General features: G+C 46.5%; 2 protein-coding genes across 2 annotated transcripts; one reads left to right on the top strand and one right to left on the bottom strand.

Moving 5' to 3' along the window:
- On the bottom strand, positions 1,494-3,710 carry LOC8058377. The gene has a single exon (XM_002460897.2). It carries the CDS (start codon positions 3,708-3,710, stop codon positions 1,494-1,496), a length of 2,217 nt encoding a protein of 738 aa, XP_002460942.2.
- Positions 9,300-13,074, top strand: LOC8078975 (arabinosyltransferase RRA3). The gene is made up of 2 exons (XM_002463060.2): positions 9,300-9,654; positions 11,688-13,074. Exons 1-2 carry the CDS (start codon positions 9,472-9,474, stop codon positions 12,774-12,776), a joined length of 1,272 nt encoding a protein of 423 aa, XP_002463105.1. The 5' UTR covers positions 9,300-9,471; the 3' UTR covers positions 12,777-13,074.

Below are 15,175 nucleotides of genomic sequence, written 5' to 3'. Positions count from 1 at the left end.
AACCCTCGACGCGCCCAACTCCATGCATCTCATGAAGGGCGCGCGCATGTTTAGAGATGAGGACTTGGCTGTACTTACGGACATCCAAGAGAAGGTGTGCGGCGTGCCTCTAGGCCTCGCCCTCATCGTCGGCTCGATACTGTTTGGCCGCAAGGTCGGCTCCGGCTGAGTCGCCCGTGCCGTCGCAGAGGCCACCGCCGAGCAGGGCCCGGCGGCGCGGCGCAACACGCCGACGGCCACACTTGGGCGCCGTGCGTATCCCTGTTAGGCTTTGTTTGGATGTTGTCGGATTTACTTCAATCTTATGTGTTGGTGCATATTGGGGTGTAATTTAGTTTAAATTCTATTTCAATCTAACTCAACACATATGGATTGATGTGAATCCAACTACAAACTAACAATGAGCCGTGTTGTTGTTACTGCAAGCTAAAGGTCTCGTGAGAAGCCTGTCTACCATTGTACTTTCTGAAATCAGCTTCTGCTTGGGCACATGCTCTTCCGCGGTGCACCGTGCGTGTACTACAACAGAGAGAGACAATCTCCTGCTACACGCATCTCGGTGGAGATCCAACGGTGCACGGTAGGAGAGCATGTGTCTTCAAGACTTTGCCCTTCTAACTTGTAGTGTCATGTTTTGATCGATTTGCTAGCTATTCATGAGTCAACTAATATTTTGTAAGAACAAGTCTGAATTTTCAGCTTTGCATAATTTTGTACACACCATCATAATAGCCCATGTTCGTCACATTCTCCAAGGATTAATATTCCATTGAGCTACTTTGTGGTCATCAGGGCTCAAAAGCCTCAAATTGACCAGACCTTGCTCTTTTCTTCATCTAGCTGCCTTTCATCCATGAGGAGTTTAATGAACTGAATACGTTGGAGATTAAAACTCAACTTGTTGGAATTGAAAGATATGAAAATGACAAGCTACATGAACAGTGATAGGTCCACATATATATCACTAATTCATTTCAGTTGTAAATTTCATATCTTTGGACTGTAGTATATGATCTCCCTTATTCAGCGGTTAAACTTTTCACGGATGAAAGTAAGCCAGATGAACAGCAGACCAAGGTTTGGTTTATATATCTGTAGTACCCTGACCCCGAAAAGGCTCAGTGGAATACCTTTGGAGAAGGAGATGAACAAGAGCATGATGTGGACATAGTTGTACATTTGGACTGATATCTTGAAAAACATTCACTGACTAATGAATACCAAATCGACCAACACATTTGTATGGTATATAGGAGGCTGAAAGCTGAATTCGGTCAATACAACACTGAACAAAGCTTCTGAAAAAAAAAAACATCTAGAGAAGACAATATTGTGGGTGAATTTTGACCGAGACCTTTGGCTTGCAGTAACAACATTCTGAACGCTGAAATTCTAAAGAATAAAACTAACAATCTTCTCTAGTCGAACCTATAAGAATTTTTGTAGGAATTTTGATAAAAGGAGTCGCACAAAATTCTTGCAAATTCCCTGGGCTAAACCCTCACGGCCTGCTCCAAGAAAGCCCTGACCACCAGCGTCTCAGGGTGGCAGTCGCCGCAGGCTACCTCTAGGAGGCCAATCGCCGACAGGCAGTAGTCCTCGGCGATGCCGCGCTCTCCGGCCCTCAGCATAATCCTTGCCCGCATCACGAGGAGCTCCGCCCTCGCTTGGGCGAGCTTCGTGTATACTTTCGGGTCGATCGCCACGTACTTGCGATCGTTAACCAGGCGAGGCGCGCCGATGTACAAGTCCTCGGCCTCGAGGACGACGTCGGTGGCTTCCCGGAGCAGCTCTAGCGCGGCGCCATACGCAGAGTACCCAGTCACGCAGCGTACGGCGAGCGGTACCGCGGAGCGTCTGATGAACCGCGCGAGCTCCGGCGGCGGCAGCTCCACCGACACGTCAGGGGCCTCGAACCTGAACAGAGACAGGCACGCCGCCCACGTGTGGTCGTCGGCGTGTTGCGCCGCGCCTCCGCCCTGCTCGGCGACGATGGTCTCCACGACTGCACGGGCGACTCGGCCGGACCCGATCTTGCGGCCGAAGGTCCGGAACACGCCGTGCACGGAGACACACCCGGCCCGCGTGCTCTGCCGGGCGATCCCAAGGCGCAGCAGCATCGCCAGCGCGTTCTGCTCGACGCGGCCGGTTTCAAGTGGCGCCAGCGGCGAGGTGAAGCATCGCCGCAGCTCGCGCGTCAAGCGATTCCACTGCGTCTTCCCGGCGCAGGCAGCGTGTATCAGCATCGCCGTCGGGATCGGCACCGGCGCCAAGAAGCTGCTTGCCTCGAGCAGCCTCTCGGCTACCTTGCCGAGCCCGGCGGGGGCCTCCCTGCGCAGGAGCGTGAAGCACGCGTCCAGGAGCTGGACAAGGCCCGGGTTGTCACGCACCGTGGCGTCGTCCTTGGGTGACCACGTCGGCACCCGGTGCGGCGCGTCTCTCATCATCTCCCGGAGCTCGGCCGGGCTAACGGCGATCTCGGACAGTATCGAGCCGACGAGGGCGAGGCCTAGAGACACGCCGCACACCTTCTCTTGGATGTCCGTAAGTACGGCCATGTCCTCATCTCTAAGCATGCGCGCGCCCTTCATGAGATGCATGGAGTTGGGCGCGTCGAGGTTTCCTAGCTCGAAAACCCTCACCCCCTGCAGGCTGGGGAGCCGCGTCGTGATGATGACGTGCGTACGCCCGCCGCCGAGGGGCAGGAGCTCCGTAATGGCCCGGCCATCCCACCAGTCTCTCTCGCTCTCGAGGTTGTCGATGACGACGAGGTAGGGTATGTCGCGGGTGAGCTCCTTCTTGATCTTCTCAATGGCGACTCCCTCGATCCCATGGAGACTTCTGGCCCGCTCTGTCGTCGTCGTCTGCAATACATTGTCGCCGACGGCGATGCCCAAGTGGTCTGCGAGCTTGAGGTAGCTCTGGCGCAGGTACCTCGCCTCGCCGTGAACCCACAGGACCTTTTTGTACTCGTGGGCGTGCCTGTGTGCAAACTCGAGCACAAGCTCCGTCTTCCCGGCGCCGGACGCGGCAGAGATGCAGACCACGCCAAGTAGGAACGACGTCCCGGTGATGGAACCGTCCTGGGCCATCGGCCTCTTCCCGGCGGCCTTGTCATTAGCAGGAGCGCCGCCGCGCAGCATGGCCTCCACGTCGAGCAGCTCCCTTTCCCGTCCAACGAAGCCCGTGTTCCAGGGGAACGGGATCTCCGCGTCCGCCGCGGCACGCCACGCCCGGACGGCCGGGGCCACCGCCGGTCTGCCGAGCCGCGCGCCGAGGATCTGGAGCACGTCGAGGACGCGGTCCCGGAGATCACCGAGGCGCAACTCCACCACGGGCTCGGCGCGGGCGAGCCCCTCCACGACCTCCCTCCACTCGTCCTCCACGCCATCGTAGGCCTTCCAGAGCTCGCCCCCGTGCGTTTCCCACAGGTTGCTGCGCCTCTCCACAACGTCCTCCGCGACGAAGTCGCGCTGCCTGATCCCGACGAAGACCGGGACGAGCGCGCCGCGCTCCAGGAAGACCCGGATCTCCTCGACGGCGTAGGGGTTGGCCAGCGACACCGGCGTGACCACGATCACGCCCACCAGGGCCACGTCCATGGCCGCCCGCGCGACCGCGAGCGCTCGCGCGTCGCCGCACTGGCGCCGGTCCGTCGCGACGCAGGGCACGCCCAGCAGCTCCAGCTCGGCGCGCAGCCACGCCACCATCCGCCGCACCCCGCCGCCGTGCCCGACGTACACGTCGCACCCGCGCGCCCTCGCCAGCGCCGCGTCCTCCGCCTCGTGGTCGGCCCCGTCGTCCACCCCCAATGAAACCCACGGCACCGCGCTCATCCGCCCCTCCGAACTGTCCATGATGTGGATCCCGCGCGCGGCGACCGCGGCCCCGGAGCTCCACGCCGCCGCCATTGCCTCTTCCTCGCTCGCCTCGCTCGCTCGAGAATTTCCAACTGGGATGAACGCTGGTGACTCTTGGAGAAGATCGTCGCGAACGCGCACTCAAATAAGGGAAGAGAGGATGAATTCCAAGCAGCAATTGATGAAGTGTGCTTGCATGTCCAGCAGTAGAAAACCAGGATTGCCAACTGGGAGGGGAAACAAAGCAGGAAGGTATTTTTGCATGGCGGGTTCTTTTGCATGGAATGTTTTTCGATTATTTTTCTGGCGTGGCTTAATTGCTGGCGTCCGTCAAGGGGTCTGAGCAGGCTGGGTGGGGCCTTTGGACTTTGGTTGGTCATTAGACAATGTATATATAAGTGCTTATTTTAGGTGGAATTAAATTTTCTTTTTTTTTCCCCGTCCATCTCAGCGTTCAGCTGCTTGGCCTGCGATTTCCCCACATGAACATGGACTTCTATATACATATATTTTGAATTTCATGCAGAAATGAGCTTCAACATACAGGACTCATTCATAAATTTGCATGCATAATAGGCTGATGACTACAACCACCATACACAGTCGACAAGCTACAAAGCCATCAGCTAGAAATTTTGAAACCATTTTGAGCACATGTTTCGGTGCAATAGTCCATGTCCACAAACAATCTATCTATTTGGTGTTATACATGTCTTTAGTTGTTAAGTAAGTGGATACAGTAGTAATAAGGTGTTGTTGTGCATGATATAAACACAGCAAAATCCTTAGTCATATAATTCTCTGGTGATTAAATAGTAACCTAAAAAATGCATTAATCCCCTAATTAGACCAGCTAACTTTTTATAAGTTGAAATAGCTGGAGGCAGCCATCTAATAACTGTTTTTATAAGCATAGTGGTTGAATAGCTCAAAATGAGCTATAAGTAAGCTGAACTATAAACCAAATTGTTTGGATCAGTTAAAGCTTTTTTAGCAGCTAATAACTTATTTCAATCTATCTAAACAGAGCTTAAGTCAAGAAGGCTAATACATTCAAGACTTTATTGTGCAAGCAACCAATGGCCAGATTAGAAAAGTGAGGTGGAAAACCCCATTTCTATATGTATAGAATTTTCTTTACTAAAATGACAAGCTACATAGAAGTAGAAAAAGATGTTGAGAATAAGACAAAGAAATGGAAAGAAAATGAGAAAGCCAAGAATATTGTAGAGATTCTATAGCTAAATGAACTAACTTTATTTTGCTTGATGCATAAGCATGGCAAAAGTTTTGCTAAAAATTGCATAGATTAAAGATAAATTAATGTGGTAATTCTTTCATCTTGTATACTTCATGTATAGAGAAGTACTTTATAGTCAAGGGGAATCAACTAGAGACAGTTAGAGACACGTACCTCAGGGATGTAGATACCAGAAGCAGATAACGTGAGATCCAATTCTAACAAACCCATAAATAAATTGTAAATCCCTTCTTAAAACTCAAGTGCTTTATGCATTTCCATCCGTCTTCCTTTGATCACCCACTATACCTTCTTGAAGTGCAAAATAAGCTACGCATCTCTCAAATCGAGTCCAAAATGCCTAAATAATAGCTTCCACCCTGTAAAATAAGCTCGCATGCCCAAATCAAGAATCCCCATAAGAAATCTAGCTTATTTACCTATCACATTACTGTTTGGAAGATGAACTAAAGGGTAAGAATGAAAGGAATATAAGACAAGACATGAATATAATGCACAAAACCAAACAAACAAAGTAAATATTGTATTTCTGTTCTAAAAATGGGTAAATGTTGCATTTCATTGCCAGGTGAGGCAAGGAGAATTAAATGAATCGATCATAGATATGTGCATGTGCCTAGATCTCACTATCCTACTTTTGATCGACATATAGATCTAAGGTCAATTCAAAGGGAACTAGATATAAAATCATAGACCTTTTGATTGATTTACAATGTAAAGAACACAAAGGGGCATGAAAAAAGTAGAATTCAGATAGAACAATTTTGCTCAATATCGATCCTCACTACAAATATGTGTTTCTGCTGAAAATAGTTGTATAGACTTTGATTCTACAAAAATAAAAACAAAGACACTGAACATGAAGGATTTAGGTGTAACTTACATACGTGCAAATCATCATGTTGTACAACATCGTTACCAGCCATTTGGGGGCCATCATTGCCTTGCGTGTAATGCGATGTAGCCACAAACACCAGTCACAGGGAGCCCATAGCCTCGCATCCAAGCGGTCAATGCTACAGCCACACCCATGAATTGAGTCGAAGCAACTATGATTTGAGCCACCACGCACGCCAATCAACCCGCCGAGCCACAAGATCCATCAACTCCAATGGTTACCACCATCGCCACCACCATTAACCATCAACCCAAGAAAGGAGAAGCATGGATATGGTTGAGGTAGGTGGATGCCTTGAAGGATGAGGTGGTGGACGAAGGCTAGAGGAGGAGGGGTGGGGAAGCTAAAAGACGGCGGCTTAGGAGATAAGGAAGACGAACAATTTGTCTAGGGTTTCAAGGAGGTACCTGAGTTTATATACGACACGGGCACAATATCGACCATTAGATCAAGAGTTGGCGACTAGGAGATCACGGGCTAAGTGGGCCATTGAAGTTGCTAGTTGGGTTGTTGGGCTGCGTACAATATTGGGCTGAATTGTGATAATATATAGAAGCACATTTAGATCTAAAAAAAGATTATACTGTTGCATATTTTAAATTAAATTGTTTTTAGGAATATGCATACAAAATAAATGTCTTACTATTGAGGAGCTGCATATACAACTCACAAATTTAAAGATCTTTTTTATATTACTTGCACTTCATGTTTTGTGTAATTTTATAAAAAAAGATAGATATAAATGAGATTAAATTATTCAAAATGATATAATATTGCACAAAAAAGAGCATTAAATTACTTAAACTTAAACATATATAAGTATGAAATAAAATTTATGTTAAATTTTTCATGTAGAAAATTCAAATTTAATTACTATGTTTGAATATGCGTAAACAGAATAATGGTGATCAACTATATGCACTCTTAGATGATGGTTAAGCGAAGAAAACTATTACTTCAATTTGATTTTCTTGATGGAACTTTTTTGGTGATCTTATTATAATGATTTCTTGATGAATGCTTAGACCCTCAGTATCCTCTCTAATCCCATATGCAACACTTAGTGACATGGCAAGCTAGACGAATCGACCTAAATAGTGCTCCTGATTGAGGGGTTGCTCTATCGACTAAAAGCATGTGTGTTTTGGTAGTTCATGATAATTGAATGTGCGAAAGTAATTAACTATTTGCATGGGTTGGTGTATTCGTTGAATTATAGCATCAAAGATAGAGGTTGATACCTCATTCGTCAAGGATTGACTAGAGATATGAAGAGAAATTAACATTGTGAGTTGATAAATAATGAGGATCATAAGAATAAGCATGATGAGTTGGTGACAACAAGAAAACAATGTGAAATGCAAATTTTAAGATGTTGATGATTGAAGTGATAAAGTGAAGACATTAGAAATAGGGAGCACAAAGTGATGGTGAAGGATAAGCATAGGTAAGCTATGGTGGACCATGCAAGGGAGATTGGGAGGCAAGGGTCTTGGCACTGAATATAGTAAAGTGCTAGTGAAGGGCTTAGAGATAATCAACCGTGAGAGATTATATAAAGATAGAGTGGATCTATATCAATTATGAAGAATATATATATATAGAGAGAGAGAGAGTAAGGAGTGGATCATGTACTAAAGGACATCAAATGGCTTGGAGCAATGAAGTTGAAGATCATCATCGTTGAAAATGGCCAAATGATGTAGTGAAAAGTTAGAACATGGAACTAATATATTGATGATCATCGGTGTAAGGATCAAGATGGCTAGAGGGAGAGATGAATAGACTATAAGAATTTCATTTGTAAAACATAAGTTACTAGAGCAAGTTAGTGAGTATAAAAGGTGATCTTAATAACCAATACAAACAGTAACTCTAGTTCACTAGAGCATCTCCAACAGTTTGCTAAATCACTTGCCATCCCACAAGTTTTGGCAAATCAATGGAAAAAACCTTCTCCAACAGTTTGCTAAACATGTTTGCCAAAAATCTCCGGTTGCCAAAACCAGGTGCCGCGTGCGTATTCCTACACGCGCGTACTCCTTCGCGCATCTCCTCCCATGCCGCGACTCGAGCCGCCACGGCATGCGCATCTGGGCGCCGCTCTGCCTACTCCATGCTCGGCGCCAACGTCCTGCTCAACTTCTGTTCCTCCTCGTCGTCCAGGCAGCAGCAGCAGGGCGACAGGGGCCGCGGAACAAGACAAGGCGACGGTGGGTGGGCTGGCCAGTCGGAAGGGGCGACGGTGGCGCAGGCCTGGGACGCCACCTTGGCCATGGCGTCCTCCCCGACACCGGCGTTGCAGATGTTGGCCAAGGACCGCATGTGCTTCATCCCGTACTGCTGAGCGGTCCGTAGCGGCGCTCGTACGCATGCACCATGGACTTGAGGCAGTCCTAGTCATCGGCAAGGGGCTACTCCGTCGGCCGCACGGCGCCGAGCAGCCCTGGGGCCCTCCTCCGAGCCAAACAGGAGGCCGCCGATGAACTCCATGGTGCTGTCGACGCGGGACCGGCGAGACATGTCTTGCAGCAGCCGCCTATTGGAGATGTACGGGTAGTTGGGGTGTGAGTTTTTTTTTAATTTGGCAAGTTCAAATGGCAAACTATTGGAGATAGTCATTTTTTTTACTTGCCAAATTTTTTAACAAGTTGCCAAAACTTAAAATATGGCAAATAATTTTTAGCAAATTGTTGGAGATGCAACTTGATTCTATTCTAAACGCTTCATCACACAAGGCTACTAGCTAGTGGCTACACAACTAGACTAAGCTAGCGAGCAGCTACCAACTAGTTATGGAATGAGTGGATGGTGATTTTACGAAGCCCATGTTAAAATGTTAAATTTGTGAAGTCTAATTTTTAGAGTGGCAATAGGAGAGGGAGTACGCTCGATTCCGTGCCAAATTACAAAATCAGGCAGTCGTCTCTAGATTCGTTTCCACGTTGTCACCACAGACGTGAGTTGACCCCCAAAATCAGCTGAATTTGGCTGAGCAGTTGCGGGTCCCACGCAACGAATCCCACCACTTCGCATCAGGGCTGGTTTAGTTCGCAAAAATTTTCAAGATTCCCCGTCACATCGAATCTTTGGTCGCATGCATAGAGCATTAAATATAGATCAAAATAAAAACTAACTGCACAGTTTACCTGTAATTTGTGAGATGAACCTTTTGAGCCTAGTTACTCCGTGATTGGACAATGTTTGTCAAATAAAAACGAAATGCTACAGTAGCCAAAAACAAAAAATTTTGCGAACTAAACAACGCCTCAGTTCTTCCGTCCGGCCAGCCCCGGCCGTCCCACACGAAAGCACGACGACAAAACATCGAGCGTCACCGTCACGCTCACGCGTTCGCCTGCGCCCAAACTTTCTCCCCGGGGAAACGAGAAGGGAACCGAGGATCTCGTTCCTGCGGCGCGGCGGGCAGAGCAGAGGCCTCGCCGAGGGAGATGGCCGGCCGGCGAGAGTCGCCCCTGATGCGCGCCGGCGGGGCCGGGCCGCCGCTGTCTCGCGGGTCCCGCATCGCCGCGGCGGTCGTGGTCGGCGTCGCACTCGGCTGCCTGTGCGCGTTTCTCTACCCGGACGGCCTCTTCCCCCGCGCCCCCGACTCCGCCATCCATTGGCCCCGCCGGGTACGTACTCGCGTTTCCGTTTCCTTTGATCCCCTTCTGCTCGTTGGGTGAGGCCAGGAGATCTGAAACTTTGCCCGGGATCGGTGAGTATTCCTTGTGGAAAGTGTACGGTGTTAATACACGTGGGTTGGTACCAGTACCTATCCGTGTAAACAGAATTCCTATTGGATGAATGCAATAGTAGCAATAGATGAATATGTATCATAGACGGCCAAGTTGTAGATCAAACGAGACAACAAAACTTTGACGGATGCTGAAAGGCTTTAATGATACGGTGGTAATTTCTTTCTTATTATAAAAAAAACGAGGTAGTTAACTAGATCAAGGAGAGAATATGCTAGGCGGTAGGCGCGCTTGTATGACATAGGCTTAACAAACTTGATAAGCAAATGTGTCAGAGAAAGCAGGCGATTTAGTTTAGTAGCTACATCCCAAATGGTCACCATTCCTTTCTTTTGAGCTGAAAAGATTATCACTCTGGTGAAGAAACCACAAGTATTGCATGTGTTTTGCTCTGTTTTAACTGCCTGTAGGCTGTAGCCATGCTCTGATCATTCACAAATGCTGTCAGGTTGGCTACTGCATACAGTGAAACAGTTTTGGGATGACTGACCTCGTTTGTGTTTATTCACAATATTGCCAACAATTCATGTGCACCTTTCCTCCTTTCCTACTATGGTTGGCTATGCTGCCAACCACTTAGTTGTTCATGTATTTCTTGTAGCTGCAAGGTCTTGTTTCACGTTCAATTTGTGGGTGCATATAGATGTACCTCTATGAACAAACAGTATTTTCACGTTCATTTTGTGTTGCATATAGAAAGTGTCTCAAGTTGGAATATATAAAAAAGGGCAAATAGGCAAGGCAGCTAACTGGCTTTATTAACTTCACATTGCAGTTGGCCTGGGAAGGTAAAGAGGATAAGTGTGAGTTTCAATTTATTGGTGCTCATGTGTACCACTTAGACATGTAGTCAAAATTCTCACCTTGACTGCAGATATAACAAATGCTTTAAAAGTATTTTCTTCTATCTTCACGGTACCATACTCTTAAGATACTATACTTTCGCTGTCCTATAATATAGTGTTTCACTTCTCCATTTACACTGGTTGCTAAAAAAAACACTTCTCAGTGCTCCCTATTGAATCCCCACCAGAATCACTTCATAATCAATTCTCACCTGCTCCCCACTCTACTCCCCATCAGAATAAAAAAAAATGCTCCATCAGAAAATCAAGGAGCTGAAGTTAAGAATCAAGGAATGGAGCTCTACCAAACAGGACCTAAGAGAGAATACATAAGACGCATGTCATTTCATTTCCTAACCAATTCAATTTCCGCATGTACAGATGTTGTCATCTGGCATGATTGAAGGGGGATTGCATGATAAATGGCTAGTAACAATGTACCTACCAAATATGTGCACCCATTTAATGCAAAACTATCATTTTGTCTCTCAAAATCCCTTATATTTGAGTACAGTTTGAATGCTTCTATACGCTATATTCGAGGACATACGGACTTACGGAGTATGTCTAAACAGTCTTCTTTGTAATTTTAACAGCATCTAGAACTCTCTTGCAGTCTTATTGTGTACTTAATAAAAGTATTACTTATCTAACAAAATTGCAGTTTAGATCTTATAGCCAATTTGTTCTCAACTTTCAAATCATAACTTCTCATCAAGAGACTGCTATACTGCTCTCTTCTTGGTAAATGCAAAATGTCTATGAAGTACAAATATAACCAAGAAATCCTGAAACTTATTTTGCACCTGATAGTTGTATAATCATGTCATCACAAGGTGCAATCATTCCTCTGACAGCCCTGCCCCTAGGGTGTTACAGGGAAAGCTAGAACTATATGGTTAGCGTCATGTAGATAGCAAACTAAAATCCTTTTTCATAGAAAATTAGCTTATATGTTTAAATTTTCCTGCTGATCTTTTTAAGAAATCAGTTGGATTCATATAATGTTGTACATGTCCATTTTCTTAGTTCTCATATGCTGGCTTTACAATTTTTCATATTTAGGCTGAATCAGTTGCCTGTGATACATCTCGGGAAGTTGGCAGACTAAAGTCACGGCTGGTATTGTTGGAAAGGAAAAATGCTGAATTCAAGAAGCAGATCAATGAATTGTCAATGAAGCTTCAATTGTCTGGACAAGGGAAAAATGAGGCCCTGTATAAGGCTGGTCCATTTGGTACAGTGAAAGCTCTGAGAACAAATCCAACAGTTATTCCTGATTTATCCATCAATCCCAGATTGGCCAACATATTGGAACAGGTTGCTGTGAAGAAAGAACTGATAGTTGCATTGGCAAACTCTAATGTGAAAGAGATGCTTGAGATGTGGTTCACTAACATAAAACGAGCTGGGATTTCAAATTATTTAGTAGTTGCATTGGATGACAACATAGAGAACTTCTGCAAGTCCAATGATGTCCCAGTTTACCGGCGCGATCCAGATGATGGCATTGACAATATTGGCAAGACAGGTGGAAACCATGCCGTTTCTGGACTTAAGTTCCGCATATTGAGGGAATTTTTGCAGCTTGGATACAGTGTTCTCCTCTCTGATATTGATATCATTTTCTTCCAAAATCCATTTGATCATCTTTACAGAGATTCTGACGTAGAATCCATGAGTGATGGACACAACAATATGACAGCTTATGGATTCAACGATGTGTTTGATGAGCCATCAATGGGCTGGGCAAGATATGCACATACAATGCGTATATGGGTTTATAATTCCGGATTTTTTTTCATAAGGCCGACAATTCCTTCGATTGAGCTTCTTGATAGGGTTGCTTACCGCCTTTCTCACGAGCCCAAATCATGGGACCAAGCAGTTTTCAATGAGGAGCTGTTTTTCCCCTCACATCCTGGTTATGAAGGTCTTCATGCATCCAAAAGAACCATGGATATGTACCTCTTCATGAACAGCAAAGTTCTCTTCAAGACGGTGAGGAAAGATGCTCATCTGCGGAAGTTGAAGCCGGTGATTGTGCATTTGAACTACCATCCTGATAAGTATGATCGCATGAAAGCAGTGATTGAATTTTACGTTAACGGGAAACAGAATGCCCTTGAACGCTTCCCCGATGGATCAGAATGATAGACACCAGCTTTTGTAGAACAGAAAATGACAACTTCTAGTATCGAGTCGTCTTGATAGTAAGCACGGATTGACTTATACATAATGCAGTGTCATTGTAAAATCCTGTGTGCTTGAGATCGATGTCAACTTTCACTGAGCATCTAAACCCGTATAGTTTCTTACTTACAATCCCTGGGAAGCTGCCAGTGACAGCCCATGATACATTCCCGTGGCATTACTAGATCATTGTTTCATTTAAGTTTTAACAGCAAAATGATTTTCGTGAACGTTTTGTACGTGGTTTTTTTTTGGTGAACATGCGTTTCATTAAGATGATGAAGTGTACGCACTTTTTTTTTGTTTCCCTGGATGATTTAGTCATTTAGATCATGACGTTTTAGGCATCAAGATTAAGATATGTTCAGAAAGCTTTCAGCATAGGTTCATTTATGGTTTCAACACGTTTGAAGAGCTCCCAAGAGATTTCAGCAAAGTAAGTTTCAAACATTCCGTGCTTGTTTAAGCAAGTATAGGGTTCCAGCGTAGGTTTGGAGGAAGTGTCGTAAGGATTTTTTTTATCATTGTTGTAAAAAAGATGGACGAAAATCATGAAATAATATATATTTTTTTTCCATAAAACAAGAATGGGATGGAAGGTTCAGGCGCCGCTACGGTTTCCCCTAGAAACCTAAGTTTCAGGGTGCCGCTGCACGTTCAACTCAGCACGCTTCGCGCTTGGGCCGCACAACAAGCATCGGACCGATGGTCTCTGGGATTCTGTTCGATAGCAGCGGTCCAGCTCGGATAGTCTTGGGCTCTAACGCTCGATCCCTCGCGCACAGGTGCACTAGGCGCGGTTTTTTCCACCCTAGTGATGGGCCGGGCCGAGGCGAAGCCCAGGAAGTCTAGCGGGTGGTGTCGCCGTGTGCACTCTCCGGTTACAAGCGGGGCGAGAGCAGCAGCACCAGCTCCTAAGCCGTCCCCAACGCTCCACCGTGTATTGTAGCCTCGAGTGACACGTCTGCATTTATTGTCCATCTCACGTCGAATGATAGTCTCGCAGTGTGTCAGTGTATCCTACAGAAGCGCCTACAGCTTCAGCTGGCAAAGTGCTAAAGGAACCAGTAGAACGAGCGTTTGGCCTGCTAGGGTTCGGACTGAGCGGAGAAAAGCAACAAAGTAAAGGGACAAAAGCTGCAAGCTACATGTATACACGGTCGACTACCGCTGTGAAATAATATGCCTCAACTACTCCTCACCTACATGGACTACTACTTTTACTTGAGGCTAACAGATGTGTTCGCTTACGTTGGTGGTGCTCTAAGAACACTGATAAAAAAAGAAAAAGCTCCTAAGAACACTAGACGGATCACCCTTCGCACTCTCACCGTCAGGTGGGCCTAGCTCGCTTTAGAGCGTCCAGAGTGGGTGGTTGAGTAGTTCGAAGCCGGTTCCATGATGGGGATAGCCCTTCAAATGAATACAGGTGGTTCTACTAAATAAACTAAATATATATTTCCTTTCTTTATTTTTTCTATTTAGTTCATTTAGTTACACTAGAGAAGAACTGCGGTTATCCGTTTAGAGCAGTGTCTCCATCTTTAGGTTCCATCTTTCTTCCACCCAACTTGACACACTGTGACACTGGTACCATGCAGAATCCGAGTCCATAGATAGAACCTGCTCCTTCAGATTAGAAAACTCTTCTTGCTCTGCCACCTCTCTCTTTCCTCTGCATCTTCGTCCACGTGGCGGCCCTATGCACGGCGAGCTCGGCATCGCGGGACGTGAGAGGAGCTGCACTGCATTGCACGCGCGGGTGACGGCAGCGGTGGCGTGATGTCCCCAGGCTCGTAGATCTGCTGGTCCACTGTGCCGCAACTAATCAATCCTTCTCCTGTGTCACTCAGGTAATGGGAAAAAGGGCGACAACATGTGTGAAACGGAGTGTAACATCCCGCCTTAGGACTTATCAACAAGTTACAACTTCTTTTCTAGAAGCTTGTCTCCAAAGAACTATGAAGTTAAGTGTGCTTGGCCTGGAGCAATTTCGAGATGGGTGACCGACCGGCCTCAAAGAGGTGGGACGTTACAGGGAGAAGGTCGGTCACTGGATCCACAAACCTTTTCCAGCGAGGAGAAGGGCCGAGGAAGAAGGTAGTCGATGAATCGAGAAGAGCAGTGGGCGGCCATGTCTGGGAGAGAGGAGGGAGAAGTCGAGGAGGTCGATCGAGTATGAAAGATAGGGTTGTCTATATTGTTCATTTGGTTGATAAGCTATAGAGAAAGTACTGTTCGCTGATTTGTTATGAGAGAAAACACTATTGAATGGCTGGTAGATTCGGCTGATAAGCTCAAACGAAGATTCGGAGAACAGCTTAGAGCTTCTTTTTTTGCGACCAGCTTTAGAGCTTCTT

Source organism: Sorghum bicolor, chromosome 2 (assembly GCF_000003195.3).
Source record: "Sorghum bicolor cultivar BTx623 chromosome 2, Sorghum_bicolor_NCBIv3, whole genome shotgun sequence".
Lineage (NCBI taxonomy): Eukaryota > Viridiplantae > Streptophyta > Magnoliopsida > Poales > Poaceae > Sorghum > Sorghum bicolor.
This window is presented reverse-complemented; position numbering and strand designations above follow the sequence as displayed.